This window comes from Nelumbo nucifera, chromosome 7 (genome assembly GCF_055504915.1).
Source record: "Nelumbo nucifera cultivar China Antique chromosome 7, China Antique-T2T, whole genome shotgun sequence".
In the NCBI taxonomy this organism is placed as follows: Eukaryota; Viridiplantae; Streptophyta; class Magnoliopsida; order Proteales; family Nelumbonaceae; genus Nelumbo; species Nelumbo nucifera.
The window spans coordinates 29,220,642-29,241,496 of NC_142655.1; the positions used below are offsets into that span (position 1 = coordinate 29,220,642).

At 42.0% G+C, this 20,855-nt stretch overlaps 1 protein-coding gene across 6 annotated transcripts in view; it reads left to right on the plus strand.

The window, feature by feature from the left end:
* Positions 1-425: 425 nt before the first annotated feature.
* Positions 426-20,855, plus strand: part of LOC104593338 (Tetratricopeptide repeat (TPR)-like superfamily protein) — a 56,107-nt gene continuing 35,677 nt past the window's right edge. For 5 of the 6 annotated variants that reach the window (XM_010253094.3, XM_088891665.1, XM_088891664.1 and 2 more), the window contains exon 1: positions 426-3,222. In XM_010253094.3, coding sequence (XP_010251396.1) covers positions 494-3,103 — 2,610 coding nt within the window. In that variant the 5' untranslated portion in view covers positions 426-493 and the 3' untranslated portion in view covers positions 3,104-3,222. Of the gene's footprint in view, positions 3,223-14,553; positions 19,233-20,855 lie in introns of those variants that run through there. The other variant, XR_734559.3, reaches the window with a different exon arrangement.

Here is a 20,855-nt window from a genome sequence, read left to right on the forward strand (position 1 = left end):
AAATACAAGAAAAATTATAGATTGTTGAAAATAGAAAAATGTAAAAGAAACAAAAATTAGAAAAAAAACATTGGAAATTATAACAAAATACTAAAAAAGCGAAAAAACAAGAAAATTGAAAATTGAAAAAGACCATTTTTCCTGTAACTCACCATTCAAGGGTAATTTGGTTATAAAAATTGTTATTTATGCTGACATGGACACCTTTGTTAAGAAGCATTAAGGGTGCACTAACCAAAGGTGAGTTTTGTTAAGAAGCATGTGGTGAGTTTTAAACATTTTAAAAAATTGTGATGAATTTAATAGAAATACTGAAAATTCATGCTAAATTTTAAACAATTTCCCCCCCCCCCCCAAAAAAAAAGAACCGCCATGCATTTGTAGCGGTGCAAATAAAATTCGCCCCGCAACAAACGCAGCCAAAAGAGAAAATTTTGTCGCAAGCTATTCTATCTCCATAACATATCATTCTGAACTCCTCTTCTCAGTTACCATGGCATCAAAACTAGGGAGAACCATAAACACCAGTAAGCTATTTCCTCCTAAAACCTTGAACCCTTGCCATCTGATTCCGTCTTTCGTTCATAAAAAGAAAATATCTATCAATGAACATTCTCCCTTCTTTCCCGAATCGAACATTTATACCGAATTCAGTAGACCGTACCATTCTTCTGAAGATGCTGTTTCTATTCATTCCGACTCTACTACAGTTGTAGAAGAACTTACTGCTATTTTCACCAACCAGCCGCTTCTCCGGACCAGTGAAGAGTTGACAACCCTCGGAACAAAATTAAACACAGAGACCGTAGAATCCGTCTTGAAAGGTCTAAAGAGTTGGAGAATTGCGTACGAGTTCTTCTCATGGGCTGCAGACCAAGATGGGTACAGACACAACTGTTACACATACAATGCTATGGCTTCAATCCTATCTCGGGCCAAACAGACTGCCAAATTGAAAATCCTAGCGAGGGATATGGTTAATTCCCGCTGTCCTATGACTCCGGGGGCACTTGGGTTCTTAATCCGGTGTTTGGGTAGCCAGGGATTGGTAGACGAAGCTAACTACATTTTTGATCAGGTCAAGATGATGGGTCTTTGTTTTCCGAATAGTTACACATATAATTGTCTGCTGGAGGCTCTTTCTAAATCCACTTCTGTTGATTTGGTTGAAAAGAGGTTGAGGGAGATGCAGAATTCAGGATTTGGTCCAGATAAGTTCACACTAACCCCGGTTTTGCGGGTGTACTGCAATGCTGGGAAGTTTGAAAAGGTTCTGGATGTTTTCAATCAGATCCGTGATCGAGGGTGGATAGATGGGCATATCTTTACTATCTTGATGATATCGTTCAGCAAGTGGGGTGAAGTAGATAAGGCTATGGAGTTGATTGAGAGAATGGAAGATCTCAATATTAGCCTGAACGAGAAAACATTATGTGTGTTGATTCATGGATTTGTGAGAGAGTCGAGAGTAGAGAAGGCCCTGCACCTGTTTGATAAAATGCGGAAATTGGGTTTTAAGCCGGATCTCCCACTTTATGATGTGCTAATCAGGGGGCTTTGTCAGAAAAAAGAGCTTAGAAAGGCTTTAAACTTGTATATGGAGATGAAAGATTCTGGAATTCTTCCTGATGTTAGCATAATTTCAAAGCTTATTTCATCTTTATGTGGAGAAGGAGATCTGGCTTCAACGAAAATATTACTTGAGGAAGGGGAGCAAGCTTTGGATGCCAAAGCTCTCATTTTGCTATACAACACCTTATTAGATGGGCTTGTTAATCATGGTTTGGTAGATAAAGCTTATTTGCTTCTACGGGTCATGATGGGAGCAGAAAGTGTCAGTGAAGCTGTCAATGACCTAGTCAGCATTAAGAAAATAGTCAGCCCGGACTGTACTTCTTTTAGCATTGTTATTGATGGTTTTTGCAACATGGGGCAGTTAGATTCAGCCCTAAGACTATTTTGGGACATGATTCGAATGGGATGGAAAGGAAATGTCTTGTTATATAATAATTTGATCAATGAGCTGTGCAATGCAAATAGGGTAGATGAAGGTTTTGAGCTTCTGAAGGAGATGAAGAAATCTGGGTTCAAGCCGACCCAATTTACACACAACTCTATATTTGGATGCTTTTGTAGAAGGGAAGATGTTTCTAGAGCCATTGACTTGGTTAGGGAGATGCGGGAAAATGGACATGAACCATGGATAAAATACTATTCCTTGTTAGTGAAACAACTATGTATACATGGCAAGGTAATTGAAGCGAGTGATTTTCTAAATAACATGGTTCAAGAAGGCTTCTTGCCTGAAATAATTGCTTACTCAATAGTTATGGATGGGTTTTTTAAGATTCAAGGAGTGGATAAAGCTACTAAATTATTCAGGGACATTTGTGGACGTGGGTATTGTCCTGATGTAATTGCTTATAACATTTTAATGAATGGGCTTTGCAAAGCTAGGAGAGTATCAGAGGCCCAGGACGTTCTGAATGAGATGTTAGAGAAGGGAGTTGTGCCCTCAGTAGTTACATACAACATATTAATCGATGGTTGGTGTAAGACACATGAGATTGACCAAGCCATCCTTTGCCTTTCTAAAATGGTTGAGAAAGCAAGGGAGCCGACTGTGGTTACTTACTCAACTTTGATAGATGGGTTGTGCAATGCTGGAAGACCAAATGATGCTCTCATACTTTGGAATGAAATGGTAAAGAAGGGGTGCTCTCCAAACAAGATTGCTTACACAGCTCTCATCCATGGTCTTATCAAGTGTAATAAGGCCGATATAGCTGTAGTCTTTTTCCATGAGATGAAAGAGAAGGAAATGAAACCTGATAGATTTGTCTATCTAGCATTAATAAATGATTTTGTCTCCAAAGGAAACTCAGTATTGGCTCTTGAGGTTTTAAAGGACATGGTTACAAATGAGAAGTTTCCTAGTCCGTTAGACAAGGACTATCCACTTTGCATCAGTGCTCTGCACAAGTTGTCTGAAGATGTTGTAACATCTTCAGATGTGAAGAATCTTATTGTACAGGGCCTCATTCCAACAATAGGCAATGTCTCTGACATGGATGTTAAAAGTGTGGTTGAACCTAGAGATTAACCTATTGGTGCTTTCTGTCTAGTCAGTCAGGCTGGTGAATTATTTCTAGCTTGAAGACTTTTGGATCATTGTTAGCGGTTCAAAAATGGAAATTAAGCTCTTCCATCTCAAAAAGTGAGGTATGTCAGTCAGTTCCTGCTTATCTTTTCAACATTGATCTTATAGAGTTTGTGCATACACACACATAGTGTAAAGTTTTTTCCCCCCAATGGGGAACGGTTACTTGCATTAATTGAAGAGATATAGAATACAATTGTCAACCACCCAGAAATATGTGTTGACTCCATACTTTAATACAAAATTGCAGAACAGCCCAAAACAAATGCTCCTTAGAGGTTCCTTGCTTTGCCAAAGTGTCGGCTAATCCATTTACTGATCTTCTAATCCACTTAAAAGATACCCCAATCTCCCTTGCTAAGCAGTAGATTTCCCTCACAAACTATCTATAAGCTATAAGTTCAGATCCCCAGACTATTTGTTTGCAACCAACCTATTACCAGCTTAGAATCTCTTCCACCTCAATTTGGTGGAGCCCCAACTGCTTGGCCAACCTTAGACCTTGAAATTGGGTCAACATTTCTTCTCTTGGTGTGTCACCCACTCCTAATGGTCCTGAATATAGAGCTAGCAATCTGCTTCTCCATCTTTGAAAACTCCCCCAAATCCAGAGGGACCTAGTTGACCGGTAGAACTTCCATCAAAGTTCAACTTCACCCTTTGTTGTTGTTAGGAACTGCCTAACTCAGGGACTCTTTCGAGGGAGCCTGCCTCCAGAATGAGAGAGAGAGAGAGAGAGAGATGGAAAGGAAGAGAGGTTGTATTCCCAATTCAATAATCGATTCTGTTATAACACTGCTGTTATTTATACACTGCTGTTACACTGCTGTTACAATTCTGTTATACCAGCCTCTCCACTTGTCCAGTCCACTTGTCTAGTTTGTTATTTAGTTTGTTCTAGTGGTTGGCTGTTAATTCTGTTGTACCAGCCTCTCCACTTGTCCAGTCCACTTGTCTAGTTTGTTATTTAGTTTGTTCTAGTGGTTGGCTGTTAGTTATATTCTTTAAAGGCTGACGTGGCCTTTTCTTGTACACTTATATTCCCTTTATTTGTGTCTCAACAGTCCTTCCTCCCTTGAAAGCGACCTTGCCCTCAAGGTCTAGATGTGGAAATCTATTCTGTAAATCCAAGTAAGGTTCCCAAGTTGCATCCTCAATTGGGAGACCTGACCATACCACCGATGCCTCTGGTTCGATGTGATTCCCTTTGCGTATCCACCTGAAATCTGTTCCTTAGGTTCTTGGAAGATCCCTGAGAACTTCTGAAGTAGCTCTTTGGATCTGCTTTCTTGGGCTAGAATGGGGCCGTTCTTGTGGGAGTCTATCTGCATTAAAATGCTGTGGGCTGGGTCTGCTGCTTGCTTCCTTAGGGAGGCGAGGCTGATAGGTTCTGGGCCCTTAGATCGTTGCCCTTGAATATGTACCTGTGAGCTGCCCATTTGGAAATCCATGGTGAGGCGGGCCCAATCACATATCACCGGTCCTAGTTGCCTTAACCATTGGACTCCGAGAACGACATCTGCTCCACTGACTTCCAAGGGGTGTAGATCCACCTCGAACTCATGTCCTTGTATCCTTATCTTTAATTCTGTGCACGCACTGTCACATACCAGGTTGCTCCCATTAGCTACGTGCACCTGAAAGGCTGCACATGGTTGGACTGGAACCCCTAGTTGCCTGACCAAGGTTTGGGTGATGAAATTGAGGGTGTTGCCACTGTCTATCAGAACCGATACATGGCGCCCCTGTATCAGTCCATTACTCGCATCGTTTGAGAAGAAGCAAGACTGGTCAAGGCTTGCAGGGATACTTCTGGGTATTCCTTTGTCCCTGGTACCCATTCTTGGTCATCCCTTGGCTCCTCAATGTCGGCTGATTGCTTGACATATTCAGTTTCAGGTTGCAGGAAGAAAACTTGCGGGACCTTACAGCGATGGCCCGGCCCGAACTTGTCTCCACATGCGTAGCCATGTATCGGTCCGGTTACTCGCATCGTTTGAGAAGAAGCAAGACCGGTCAAGGTTTGCAGGGATACTTCCAGGTATTCCTTTGTCCCTGGTACCCATTCTTGGTCATCCCTTGGCTCCTCAATGTCGGCTGATTGCTCGACATATTCAGTTTCAGGTTGCAGGAAGAAAACTTGCGGGACCTTACAGCGATGGCCCGACCCGAACTTGTCTCCACATGCGTAGCCATGTATCGGTCCGGTTACTCGCATCGTTTGAGAAGAAGCAAGACCGGTCAAGGCTTGCAGGGATACTTCCGGGTATTCCTTTGTCCTTGGTACCCATTCTTGGTCATCCCTTGGCTCCTCAATGTCGGCTGATTGCTCGACATATTCAGTTTCAGGTTGCAGGAAGAAAACTTGCGGGACCTTACAGCGATGGCCCGGCCCGAACTTGTCTCCACATGCGTAGCAAAGGCCCTTTTCTCGTCGGGCTTGCATCTCAGCCCAGGTTAACCTCTTGGCTGAGCCGGGGCCTGAACCAGAGCTGGCATCCCTGCCTGTGATTCCTACTCCTGATCTGGGCTCTGGTTTACCCAAGATTCTAGGTTCTTGGTTGGTTACACCAGGTCTGATCGCAGCTCCCAGGGGTCGGCTGATCCTTCTTGCCCGGTTTTGTCTTCATGTAATCGGGCTATTGATGCTGCTTCAAGAACGGTGGTGGGCTGCATGGCTTTTACCTCCAGCCGCAATTCCTCCTTAAGTCCTCCAACAAAACTGCCGACAAGCGCGTTTTCTGGCCAGCCTTGCACGTGCACTGCCAATCTTTCAAACGCCATCTGATAATCTTGGACGGAGCCGGTCTGTCGTAGCTTAGCGAGGCTTTCGTCATAATTCTCAAAGGTTGAGACCCCAAATCGCATGGTTAAGGCGTTGGTGAAGTCGGCCCATGTGGCCCTTGGGTGTCGTCACCGGTACCATTGGTACCAACCGATCGCCTCTCCTTCCAGGTGTGCAGAGGCTAGTGGAACACGATTAGGGCCTTGTGTGTTGTGGTAATCGAAGTATCTTTCTGTTCGCAAAAGCTAGGAAGTGGGATCTCCTCTTGTGAAGATGGGAAACTCGATTATTGCAGTTCTTGATCCACTTCGATGACTGGTGTCACTGCGTTCTTCCTGAATTTGCGCCGGTGGTGCCTGTGCCAGTCTTTCCAGCAAGGATGCAAAGCTTTCTTTGATTTCTTTGATATTGGCTGATATTCTTTGCATTTCTCCTTCCATGTAATCGACTCTGTTCTCCATTGCTGATGATCTTGTGCTTGGCATCTTGGCTCTGAATTGGTTCTGATACCAACTTGTTAGGAACTGCCTAACTCAGGGACTCTTGAGAGAGAGAGAGAGAGAGAGAGAGAGAGAGAGAGAGATGGAAAGGAAGAGAGGTTGTATTCCCAATTCAATAATCGATTTTGTTATAACACTGCTGTTATTTATACACTGCTGTTACAATTCTGTTATACCAGCCTCTCCACTTGTCCAGTCCACTTGTCTAGTTTGTTATTTAGTTTGTTCTAGTGGTTGGCTGTTAGTTATATTCTTTAAAGGCTGACGTGGCCTTTTCTTGTACACTTATATTCCCTTTATTTGTGTCTCAACAGTTGTGCTGAAGAGGACCAAGTTTCCTGAGTAACATTCTTCAAAGAAGCAAACTGGCCACTACACTCCACCTTCCAAGTAACTCATCAACTGAGAAATCTTTGAAAAGTTCAATCGGTTTCAGTCAATGAATAACCTTTATGGTTATGGAGTCAATGATTTCCTTAGATTTTTCCAAGATCTTGAAAAATTTTGTTACTCCTCTCGTCCCAAACTGACCAAATAACTATTGCTCTTGTTGCTCTCCACGTAATTCTTCCCCGTTTCTTTGATTGCCTAAAGAAACTAGGGTCAAAAAGAACTACCACATCTGAGGGAGGGGTCCCCCTTGCAACCAAAATGGGAAGGGAACCAGGACCAAATAAAAGGCACAAAAGGATAGGAGATTAATATGTGTGACACTGTCTCACCAAACTTAAAGCAAAGGCTGTGGACATGAGGTGAAAGGCAGCAATTTGGCCTTCTTTTTTGAAGCATATCCAAGGTGTTGATTTTTTGGAGCACCACCTCATAGTAAAAAGCCCTGATTTTCAGTGGTACCAGGCTGCACCAAACTTCTTTCATTTGAAAGACTCCTATGAGGTTAGAAGAATGAAGAAGAATCCTTTAGAAAGAAGAACAAGTGAAAATACCAGAGGGAAAGCTGACCAAATTCTGCTATCCAAATAGGATTGATCCAAAAACATTGTACTTAGAAGAGAAATAAGTTTATCCACCTTCCACATTTTAAATTCCCTTAAACCTCTCTTTAACCCCAAACCCCAAGAATTTCCATTTCCATAGATAGAAGAGGTTACTTTTCCTTTGTTTAGGGAAAGGGAATATAGAGACAAGAATCTTTTTTTTTTTTTTTTTTTGATAAATGTAGAGACAAGAATCTATCCTTAAACAAAGTATCTCCAAACCAAACATCTTCCCCAAAAGAGCATTTTTTTCCTTACACAAGCATTAAACCTGAAAAATGGAAGAAGGTAAGGAAAAATATCGTGGATAGCTTTCCAAGGAGAGGAATGAGTAGCCCTAGGGTTGAGTAAGGGTGTCAATGAACTGGTTTTGGATTGGACCCCATCCAGTCTAAAATCTATTTGGACGGATTGGACGGACCAACAAGACATATTGGATTGGACCAATCCGGTCCAAAATATTTATTAGATTGGATTGGACCTGGTTTGTCCGTAACAACTTTATATTGGATTGGGTTGGATTAAGCCAATATCTGGTCCATTGATATAAGATAAGAATATATGTGTCAATGGATTGGGTTTGGGTTGAAACCAATCTAAATCAAAATGAATTTGAACAGATTGGATGGTCCAGATATTGAATTGGACTGGTCCAAATTTGTCCAAAGCATTCATTGGATTGGATTGGACCTAGTCCATTTATAATGGACTCACATTGTACTGGATCGGATTGGACCAAATCCAGTCCAATTGACACCCCTAGGGTTGAGACCAACATCCCATCTGTTGTCTTCTAATCCATGAATGCTTACAATTACTTTATGACACAACCTATCCTGTTTCTAGGCCAATCTCCATAACCACTTCCCTAACAAAGCTAAAAAAAGTCCTTGATCTGATATTTCCTAAACCTAGTCCCCTCCCCCAACTTCACCAAATGATCTTTCTTTGTATCTCCCGGTTCCCACAAGAAATCCCTCGTTATCTTTTCTAGTTGATTAGCAACCTTAACAGGAATCTTGAAAGTGGATAAGAAATGGATTGGCAAATTAGCTCGTTGGCTTGATTAGTGTAATTCTTTCTATCCCTAAGTGAAATATGAATTCTTTTCCAACCTCCAAGTCTCTTTTTAAATCTTTCCAAAAGTGGATATTAGAAACTTCCAGATTGTAGGTTCTCCTCAAAGGTAGACCCAAATACTATAAGGGCCAATCCCTATCCTCACACACTAAATTCCTAGCAAGGTTTTTCATCTCTGTCTCCAACCTATTAACTCTTACTACACAACTATTGCCCCAATTTACCTTAAGATTTGAAACCCTTTCAAGTTTGGTCACTAACCTCTTCAAATTGATTAACTCCTTTGAGTCCCCATCCCACTAGACTTATAGGCTTGAAGTCCTTTGGGTGGTTTGCATCCACTTTCTTGGGAATCAAGGTAATAAAAGTTGCATTGGCATCCGAATTAAATTTGCCTCTCTCAAAAAATTTAGGAAACACCTCCACAAGATCATTCTCAATTAGCTCCCAACAATCTTGATAAATGCCATTGTAAAACCTTTAGGATCTGGTGCTTTATCTCTCAATGGAAAAAGATTGCATCTTTTATTCCTTGGACCTCAGAGTTCTTTTCTAGGATCCAACAACTCTCTAGAACCAGCCCTCCATTCAAACTCACCTCACATTTCTCTTACTTTGTTAGGGCTATAATAGATGGTTTTGAAATGATCAACAAAAGCTTGTGTTGTGTCATGTTCCTTTGTTAGAACTGATCCATTCCATTCCACCTCGGAGATTAAGTTTTTCCTCTTCCTTCCAAAGTATGAAAAAAGCTTATGTTTCCATCACCTCTTAGTATCTCTTCCAATTCTTATTTTAGTCTCCATCTCTTCCCTCTCTTCCTCCCTTATTCTTCTTTCAGCTTCAGCGCCATTTATCTCCTCTAGTCTGTGAGCAATCCAACCATTTCTTTCCTCTAATATCCCAAAGACCTTGTTCCAAACCTTGATTCTAGCTTTCAATTTTTGAAGCTTCTTGCAGAATTTGTGCCCCTTCCATCTAAACTCTATCTGGTCCTCCTCCCAACATTCTTTCACTTTTGGTACAAAATCAGTATGACGTGCCCACATATTCTTGAATCTAATTGGGCTTGGGCCACTCCGTACTCTTTCTTGGGATAGTTTAATTGGGCAAAGGTCTGAAGTAGGTCTTGGTAAAGCTTTGTTTACCATGACCCTCCAACCAACCTCCAAGTCTGAGGAGAAAAGAAACCTATCTAATTCACAGAAAATTGGTATCTCTTGAAAATTGGACCAAGTGAAATTTGCTTCTAATAAAGGCAACTCCCATAGCTCATAAGCTTCTGCAAATTGATTAAATTTTCTCATATAGTGTAAAAGTATGAATACTGAATTTAATATAGCAAGCTATTTTTGGTCAGTTCATTATAGAAAGGTTTGATGCTTTTAGTCATATTTACATTTTTTCCTTGAAGTTATATTTTAGGATTAAGTATGATAATGTAGTGTGAATAAACTGGTAGAAAAATTATAGGGAAAGAAGGGTATAAGTAGGTCTTGGATTTGGAATGGGAATTCCCTTCCCAAAATCCTTTTTTATCTACTTTTCTTTATTTATTTGTTTGGATTTGTAACATGATCAAGTAAAATTTATTAATTGAAATCAAAGGACAATGGAAATACATAAGAAGGAAGAAAACAAGGAGATCAGAAATTTCATAAAGGAAAAAGAAAGAAAAAAAAAAAAAACTCTTTGGCCTAACAATATTCACTCCTAACTTTCAGTGATTACATCCATAAGACGCATTTACTGGTTAGGATTGAGCCTTAGTACAACTTTCCCCTTTTACTTTTTCCATTTTGCTTGTTTATTACATTTTTGTGTTCAGGTCTCCTAATGGTGGTGCTGGATTCTTTTTTTTTTTTTTTGGAGCCAGGAGAATAAAAAAGGGATTGTTTAACCAATTGGGAAATGGTTTGTATTAGTAAAAAGTTGTAAGGTTAGAAATTTAGTATTTTAAGGAAAAATATTAACATCTTGGGGAAATGCACTTGAAGATTGAAGCCTTTCTGAGGAATGGACTTTTAACTAGTGACCAAGTGGAGGAGGCTTGTCAATATTGAAGTGAAGGAGCTCAATGTTGAGGAACTGTCAGGAAACACAAATTTCGTGTCGAAAAAGAATTCTTAGGACTTAAGTTGACTTACAAGAGGGATGGAATTGAATTGACCACATTTGAACAAGGAAACATTAACAGTAAAACAATAGCATTTTCACCAGTGGAAAAGTGGAGAAGGCATCTAGCATTTGAAGAGAAGAATTTCATGGTGATGGAGAATGCAAACAATACGAAAGTTACAATGAAGATTAGAAGGCAACCATTGTTATGATTGGAGAGGCTTGTATGGTTCAAAGATTTGCAGTCCGATGAAAGAGGAAAATATTTGAATCTATGAAGAAAGGAAGGAGAAGAGAAAGGGAAAGAGAGAAACAAGAGAAAGAAAGAGTGCATTTGCCTAATTGCCCAAGTTACCTCATTGTTACTTAATACAGAAATAGAAAAATTACAATATTGCCCATAACACCTATTAAACGTATCTTTACACTCCCCTCAAGTGGAGTATGGATTTTAAACATGCTAAACTTGCTGAGAATTTCAGTTAACTTTGATTTTACAATTCCCTTAACTGATTATTGGTGATTACAAAGGGCATGCAAATATCATGACCTTCAACCTTCTGCTTCTTGAAATGATGATTGACCTCTGTGTAGCTTTGTATGGATATATACTGGATAGCATTTTTAGCAATATTGATGGCAGCTTTGTTGTCACAAGATAACCTCATGGACTGATGCACTAGAATCGAAGAAGAGATCACAACTCTTCACAAGTTTGATTCCTCAATAGAATCAGTCCAAAGAATAAAAGAGAGAGTATAGTAATTGCAGCCTTTAATAAAAATCACAGCCTCTGACCTGCTCTAATACCATGTAAATATTCAGACTTGAAAGAAATTGAAGGAAAAAAAAAAGAGAGAAGATGATTGTACTCAGCAGAGAAGAAAACCCCAGTTCTTCTGTTTGGTGGTGACTTCTAATTACCAAGTGCCACTAAGTGATCTAAAAGGTGTGCCAAGGCGCATTTCAAGGTCTGTGCCTGCCTAGGCCCAGGTGCAGCCTCTTTGAAAAGGTGTATGCCTACTGTACCTTGCACCTCAGCTTAGATGTGCATTTCAGTAATTTTGTTCTTTTTGAAGCATGGTGTCTGGACCAAAGATAAGGAACCAGAATTAAAATTATAAACTACTTTTTTCTAAAGATTAAGAATTTAAAACCCTAATTTGAACTTGTTTGGGCTTGCCTAAGGGCTTGGTACAAAGGCGGCTTGTAGAATTAGGAATGAAAGATGTTCAACATTACAATAACTTTTTGAAATAATGTGATTGGAAAAGAAATAAAGAGATTAAAAGTTTGACATGCTTGAATTGTTGAGTGCTTGAATGAATTTTATATGTTATGTTTGGTTTTATTAATATTTTTCCTCATTTTCATTTTGAATTTGTTTTACATGTTAACTTGAGCTAACAAATTTTGAAAACATTTTGTTGAAAATTGAAGTTTGCATTTTTAATAAATAGTATTTTTAATGTTGATTTATTTTAAATTCTGTACTTTTTTTTTGCAGTTTAACTTTTTTTTTTTTTATTTTGTGCGATACTTGAAAAAAGGCACATGCCTTGCCTTGTGCTTTGAGTGCAAAAATCCCTTTCGCTTTTTCTGCACCTTGTGCTTGTAAAACATTAGTACCACTTAGGAAGCTTCTGTGTATTTATATGTTACTAATAAAATTAAATTTATATATTTACCCCTGTTTAATAATAATATAGAGTAAGCATCCTGACATAATCAAGAGAAAGGACTAAACTACCTTGTCACCCTCTACTACTATTATTACTAATAATTACATTGACATAGATTTATCTTGTTTAAAGGTAGGTATTTCTTCTTTACTCAAAGTTTGCTCCCTAACCGACTCAAATTTAGTGCTGAGTTCATACAGAAAATTAGGTATACAAGTCTTCTCAGTTTCGTGCTTACAAGTGACTGTATCTTTCTTACAATTCTTTTTTTTCGGAAAGGTAAAGTAAGGAAATTTATTGATAAAAGAAAACATAGTACAACAGGGTCCTGCTCGAACAATAGACCACCCAGGAGAAGAAAAAACAGCTTACAGCTCCCACAAGGACTGAGAGCTAAGCAACAGGGAGGTTCTAAACTCTTTAACAACAGAGACCCAGGACAACAGCCTCCAACAACAATTCCTTTTTTGCTCAGGCCAGGAAGCTTCTAGCACCAGGTTAGATCTTTAACTGATTACCCAACCTAGGCCAGAAAAATGCTCCCAAATTTTGGCTGAGATGGAATAATGAATACTCACGTGGTCAGCTGATTCCAATGCCTTTCCACAGAGGCCACAATTTAGGTCAGGAAGATGCATATCTCTTCTAACTAGATTATCCTTGGTCAAACACTTGTCTGGCACCACAACTAAAACCAGAAAATTATATTTAGAAGGGTCGATTGGATTCCAAACCTATTTAAATGGGAAAGGAGCATCACTGTTACCATTAAGCTTCACAGCCAGAGATTTGACAGAGAAAGTGCCATCCCCACTCCATTTCCTCTTCCACTCATCCTCTTGGTTGACATTCACAGCTTAGTCCTTAAGGAGCTACAGCAACTCAAGCACCATCTCCAGCTCCCAATCATGAAAATTTCTTCTAAATTGTGGTCCCCAGGTAGTAGTACTACTCACAATCTCAAAGCAGTCAGCAATCAAGGCTGAGCCTGTCACCTCTTCCCCCTTTGGAAGAGCTGGGGGAATAAGTCAGCTCTAGAGGGTGGTCATGCACCATGGGTCTTTCTAAAAGCTGAGCCTGTCACTTCTTCCCACTTTGAAGCCCTGGTCCGTGGTCCCCAGAGAAAGAAGGAAGAATTTTCATAATCCCCTTCCAGATAGGAACAACCCCAAGAAGGCAAATGATCATAGGTCAACAAGTACTAATGATATATGATTATATGGTATTTGGATTTAACTTTTATGATCTTCATGGAGCCCAAGACAAGTATTTGCTTTATATAGTACCAAGGATCAAAGTATCGATACGATACGAGTTTTGGTCGTATGGTATCGGTACTTAGAAACGGCCGATACATACTTTTTTTTTTTAGTTTTTTTTTTCAAAGTTTAGTTTTTTTGGGAAGCTTATAAGATATTTTTTATTATTAAAAAAAATTGTATCTTTTTCAAAAGATACGATACGATATGCCAGGTGTTTCGGACCGTATCCTTTTCAAAAGATATGATACGATACGCCCCGTATCGGGCGTATCGTATCAATACTTTGAACCATGTATAGTACTATAAATAGATATGGATGTAACCGTTTCTGGTCACGTATCATTTTTTCGTGAAGTATCAATTTTTTGGCTAAGTACCTCGTCATCTCGTCTGCTCCCATGTGGTCGGTGACTCAGAGGCAAGTGGAACTCCCTGGTGGCGAGCTGCCTGGTGGTGAACTACCTTGATGAGCTGCTTGGAGGTGAGCTACCTTGATGAGCTGCTTGGAGGTGAGCTACCTTGATGAGCTGCTTGGAGGTGAGCTACCTTGATGAACTGCTTGGAGGTGAGCTACCTTGATGAGCTGCCTGGAGGTGAGCTACCTTGATGAGCTGCTTGGAGGTGAGCTACCTTGATGAGCTGCTTGGAGGTGAGCTACCTTGATGAGCTTTGTTGCTCTTTTAGGGGCCTGCAAGGAACCAAATGTCAGAGGACCCGGGGGTGTTTACCCGGTGAGGTCACTCCGATGGCTAAGTTAGCACAGTATAGTAGTAGAGAGCTTGAAGATGATATAAGAGAATGAGAGAGCAAGAGAGCAGAGATTACCATCCATCTTCTCGCCCCCTCTTGCCCCTGGGGGGTGAGGTCTTTATATACTGGAGTCCTCGTGGGTTAGGTGGAGCAGTTCCTGGATTCCTGCTGTGATGGGACCTACTTTCGTTTTAGGTGGGGATAAAGCCACCAACTGGTAAGGTTGCCCATTTCCGCCTGACTCGGGGAGTGGGTGAGCTAATATAGCCGTTACAAGTCACAATCCCGTAAAATGCGGGGTACGGTGGTGAGCTCCTCAAGTTGTCAGGTTAGCGCCTGTGTCAGGCCGCGAGGTCGCATCAGGGCTAGGCTGCCAGCTTGTGCTAGGGCCAGGCTGCCAGCTCGTGCCAGGGCCAGGCTGCCAGCTCATGCCAGGGCCAGGCCGCCTAGTGGGACATCATCAACTTAGCAAAGGCAAGTTGTTGTCAAAGTGATCTCGGGTGTCACCTAGTTGTTCTGAGGTGCCAGGCTATATGAGGGTGAGCTGCCTGTGGCGAGCTGCCTGTGGTGATTTGCCTGTAGCGAGCTGCCTAGTTGTCAAGAGGCTGCCAGGTGTCATAATGTCATTGGAGGGCCAAATCCGCCCTCATCAATTGCCCCCCCACTTCCGAGCTGAAAGTAACTCGGCGAAGGGAGTAGATTTCTCCTTTTGGCCCGTAATTCGATGATCTCGTAAGCGCTGATTCAGTTTCTTAGGCTCTGGGACCTGCTTGGAAGCGAGCTGTCCGTAAGGTGCTGAGGTCTTTGCTAGTTCGGTATTTTAGCCCTTAGGCTCTGGGAGCGACTTATAGTCCACTCTTGTTGACTTTGTCCATGCTGACGAGGCGGCTGGCTCTTGTGTAGTATGGTGGCCCTTAGGCTTTGGGAGCGACTTGTAGTCCACTCCTGAACTTTGCCCATGTCGAAGTGGCGAATGGGTCTTGAGCAGTATTGTGGCCCTTAGGCTTTGGGAGCGACTCATAGTCCACTCCTGAACTTTGCCCATGCCAAAGAGGCAACTGGGTATTTCAGCAGTATTGTTGCCCATGCCGTAAAGGCGACTGGGTCTTAAGTAGTAGTATTGCCCATGCCGTAGAGGCGGCTGGGTCTTAAGCAGCAGTATTGTGGCCCTTAGGCTTTGGGGAGCGACTCGTGGTCCACTCCTGGACTTTGCCCATGCTGAAGAGGCAACTGGGTCTTTTAGCAGTAGTGTTGCCCATGCCGTAGAGGTGACTGAGTCTTAAGCATCTGTGTTGTGGCCCTTAGGCTTTGGGGAGCGACTCGTGGTCCACTCCTGGACTTTGCCCATGCCGAAGAGGCGACTGGGTCTTTCAGCAGTATTGGCCCTTAGGCTTTGGGAGGGACTCCTAGTCCACTCCTGAACTTTTGCCCATGCCGAAGAGGCGATTGGGTCTTTCAGCAGTATTGGCCCTTAGGCTTTGGGAGGGACTCGTAGTCCACTCCTGAACTTTTGCCCATGCCGAAGAGGCGACTGGGTCTTGTTGTAGCGCCGAGGTCTCTGCCTGTGAGGTGTTGAGCTGCTTGGGTACCGAGCTTCTTGTGAGGCGTTGGGCTGACTAGGTGTCGAGCTGGATTGATGAGCTTCGTTGCCCTTTAGAGACCTGCAAGGCAATAAATGTTAGAGGACCCGGGGTGGCTAACCCGGTGAGGTCACTCCGATGGCTAAGTTAGTACTCTCATAGTAGACTGCGAGCTAGAAATCACAATCCGGGAGCTAGAGATTGCTTACTTGTTTCTGAGGTTGGTGCCTTTTTCAGTTCGTAAGTTCACGCCTGGGCCAGGCCGCCATGTCGGCGCTCGTGCCAGGTCGCACCAGGTCGGCGCATGTGCCAGGATGCCAGGCCGCGCCAGGCCACCGGGGGGGGGGGGGGCGCCTTAGGGCTATGATTGTGCTGCCTCCGCCTCATAATGCGGGAGCTTCAATTTCTTTGAGATCATAAAAAAAAGGGAAACTATAAAGCGGGAGCTTCAATTTCTAAAAAGGTGAGGACTTAGCTTTTTGGGAGAAGAGGACTTAGCTTTTTGTAAGATAAGAACTTAGCTTTTTGTAGGATGAGAACTTAGCTTTTTGTAGTGTGTTCCCACAGACGGCGCCAAATGATGTAACCGTTTCTGGTCACATATCATTTTTTCGTGGTGTATCAATTTTTTGGCTAAGTACCTCGTCATCTCGTATGCCATGTGGTCGGTGACTCAGAGGCTGAAGTGGAGCTCCCTGGTGGCGAGCTGCCTTCTGGTGAACTACCTTGATGAGCTGCTTGGAGGTGAGCTACCTTGATGAGTTGCCTGGTGGTGAGCTACCTTGATGAGCTGCTTGGAGGTGAGCTACCTTGATGAGCTGCTTGGAGGTGAGCTACCTTGATGAGCTGCCTGGAGGTGAGCTACCTTGATGAGCTGCTTGGAGGTGAGCTACCTTGATGAGCTGCTTGGAGGTGAGCTACCTTGATGAGCTTTGTTGCTCTTTTAGGGGCCTGCAAGGAACCAGATGTCAGAGGACCCGGGGGTGTTTACCTGGTGAGGTCACTCCGATGGCTAAGTTAGCACAGTATAGTAGTAGAGAGCTTGAAGATGATATAAGAGAATGAGAGAGCTAGAGGGCAGAGATTACCATCCATCTTCTCACCCCCTCTTGCCCCTGGGGGGTGAGGTCTTTATATACTGTTGTCCTCGTGGGTTAGGTGGAGCAGTTCTTGGATTCCCGCTGTAATGGGACCTGCTTTCGTGTTAGGTGGGGATAAAGCGACCAACTGGTAAGGTTGCCCATTTCTGCCTGACTCGGGGAGTGGGTGAGCTAATATAGCCGTTACAAGTCACAATCCCGTAAAATGCGGGGTACGGTGGTGAGCTCCTCAAGGTTGTCAGATTGGCGCCTGTGTCAGGCCGCCAGGTCGCGCCAGGGCTAGGCTGCCAGCTCGTGCCAGGGCCAGGTCGCGCCAGGGCCAGGCTGCCAGCTCGTGCAGGGCCAGGCCGCGCCTATGCCAGGCCGCCTGGTGGGACACCATCAACTTAGTAAAGGCATGTTGTTGTCAAAGTGGTCCCGGGTGTCACCTAGTTGTTTTGAGGTGCCAGGCTACATGAGGGTGAGCTGCCTGTGGCGAGTTGCCTATAGCGAGCTGCCTGTGGCGAGCTGCCTGTAGCGAGCTGCCTAGTGGCGAGCTGCCTAGTAGTCAAGAGGCTACACTTAGTTGTCAAGAGGCTACCAGGTGTCATAATGTCACTGGAGGGCCAAATCCGCCCTCATCAGATATATAATATCAAAGTCATTTTTAGTTAATTTTATTAGCAATATATGATATTTTGATTATTTTAGTTTAATTTATTAATTCTATTTAATATCTGAGTTCTTTGAATCGGGCAACCCAACTTGCAGCCCTAATTACCCTTTCAAGGGTGCTACTTAATTAGCATGGCTGTCCTTTATTGGTGTTTCTGCCTCGATCAGCAATGTAACACCATAAATTTCATGGTCATTTGTTTTTGTAAAATGAAAACTATAGGCTAGGTTTAATTAAATCCATGAAACTGTAGGGTGTGTTCTAGTAAAAGACTAATAACAAAATAAAAAGCATTTTTACCAGTTTTATCCCTAAAGTCAATATTTTGAGCCTTGGGTCCTCGGCCAGATATGGCTTTAGAGTCTAACAAATATAGGCATTTAAGCTGATAAAAAAAAAACAATTCTAGGCATTTATTGCCCATGCCCAACAAACCTACTGGTAGCATCTGGTAGGTTCCTCATGGTCAAACCATATAACCCGTGACCCAGCAGACATTCTGCTTTTATGTCCGGTCTGAGTCTTGCAACATTGCTTTGGTCAAGGGCCTCAACCCTCAAGGCTGATGGAGATTCTGGTGGCGAATATAATCTAATAGGACCTGTTTGGGAATAGGGGTCGGAATTGGAGTCAGAATGGGCTATTTCAATTCCAACTGTTTGACTGGGCGGAATCGGAACCCCATTCCCATTCCTGGTGGAATGGCATTCCCACATTTGAGGGAATGGCCATTCCCTCCCCCTCCCTTGGGAATAAAATCCCATTCCTGCTGATTCCAATTCCTATTCCGATCCCTGTCTGAACCAAACAGACTATGGGAATAGACGGTTCCGATTCCAATTCTGAAGGATTTCTGTTCCAATTCCACTTCTGACTCAGACTGTGAACCAAATGGAGCCTTAGGCCCCACTAAATGAACTAGAGGTGAACAAACAACCAAAATCAGTAAACCATAAACTTTCTCCACGTTCAATTTCCTTGAGTCAATACTAGAACCTCACACTAATACTGTAGATCATAGATGTATACCTCAACTTCTACTATTTTTTCTATAATATCCTCATCACAGGGGAGGCCAACAATCTTGAGAGGGCCAAAGCATTACTGAGTAAAGGGAGAGACTTTTGCTCCCAGCCATCCTCCTATAGGAGACGTCTTGATCTATAAGAAGAAACTTCACCTTCAAAATCAAGCTAGAAAACATGTAAAACCTCAGCCCCATCCTTATCCCTTCTAGCCATAGTTTCCACTGTAAGACTAAAGTGTCTGGCTGGTGGCAAAATGATTTGATCAGGTGCCTGATCATTCCTTAAATAAGGATCTAGAAGAGTCATGGTATTCATCACATGAAATCAAGTAAAACCAAAATGCATACAAGGATTTGTGACGCTTTATTCAAGGTTCAAAGGTTAATATCCTGCTGGTAGCTGAGACTTGGGATTTGTCTGCTGTCACCTCCCCTCCCCCTCCCCCAAATAGCCTCATGAAAAGGATTGAGAACAAAGAGAAGGTTTAGATGAAAAGTTCAATGTTCCGGATAGAGCTTCCATCAAAAACTGATCAAGGTATTTATTTTTGCTGCAATTACTCCTTTCTTTCTTTGTTATAATCATTTTATGATCGTCATCAACATCCAAGCCTCATCCCACTGTAAGAGGATAATAATTTTATGACTAATAATTACAGTCGAGCATTAATAGATAATAATTGATGCACGGGGATGCAATTTATTATCAAATTGTGTATCAAAACAGTGTTCAACTGTTGATTATAAACCGTATGGGGATGCAATTTATTCTCAACTTGTTGTTGCCTTATTAAATTCATGGACTAATATGCCTTGATATATGAACCCATGAACCAGTTTGGTCCTTTGACTCCTTTCTCACTAATAGACTATAAATGTGCAAAAATGGTTTGTGTTAAACATAGAACATGTATGAGCTTTTTGGTTGCAAGAACATGTATAGGTTTTCTACGTTTTTCTAGGCGCACTTTGATACAAGTCATTGCCCAAAGACCTTGAGAACTATGGATCAAACATAGTTTTGCTTTAATTTCTTTTACCCCTATTTGTTTCTTTGTTTTCTTATCATCTCATCTTCCTCTTCAAACCTCTTCACTCTCAGTACCAGTAAAATAGAGAAAGTCTTTCCACCTTGGAGCTTCCCTGTTCTCTTGGAAAACCAGCCTGTTAGGTTCAAGAGACTAAAGGAAGATGATTTACTGGGGTTTTATCTCTTGTTTCTTCTTGGTTAGTTGCTTTCTGTTTGCCATCCATACCTTCCTTGATATTAAATTGAAACATTACTCCATAAAGTAGGTGTTTATTTCTGGTAAAGTACTCAATGTCTCCTTGAAGCCTCCATTTCTAGGTACATGAATTACATTTTCATAGATGTTCACTTAGAAATCCTGGCCCATCAGGTGCAGGAAGGGCATTGCATGACAGAAATAGAGAAGAGTAGTGGAAGGTTACAGCCGTATAGGGGAAGTCTTTCTACAGGCATAGAGTGGGGTTTCCTTCAAGTGATGAATGGATCCTGGTAGAAGGACTCACACATGATCATAAGATGGATGGTATCCAAATCAGATAGGCCTTGATATTTGAGACATTCCCAAATCCTTGTCTTATAGATTGAATAGCTCATTCAAATAGATGCCAAGGTTGGGCAGTGTGCTAGCAGATAACTTGGCATGAGGTGCACCCACAGAAGACTTTCACTGTGGAGTAATAAATGGGGAGAGAATGGTTAGCATGCTACTCTTTTTTCATTGTATTTTTGTCTCAACACCTTATGGATCTCTTCTCCTCTTCATGGGAGGGGAGAAGGCAATGCCAGCTACTCAGCTATTTTTCTTAGTTCTTTCTTTCTTTCTTTTTTTCAGAGAAAGGTAAGTAATATAATTCATTAAAATATCAGAAGGCAAACTGGCAAAAAGCCCATGAACAACATGTTGTTTTAAACAGGAAATAAACAAAAACCATACATCAACTATGTGATCGGACCATTTCTGTTTACAAAAAGATTCTCAAGATAAAAAAATGAGTTAGAGTCTCTTCCTTTACACAACCTGTGGCACACCAACCAAGTACCTCCCCATGATTCTGTTAGTCACTACTTCCTCAGTTATGTTGCTGAGAAAAAGAAGCATCATCTAAAATACTACAAATTCCAGAAATCCTT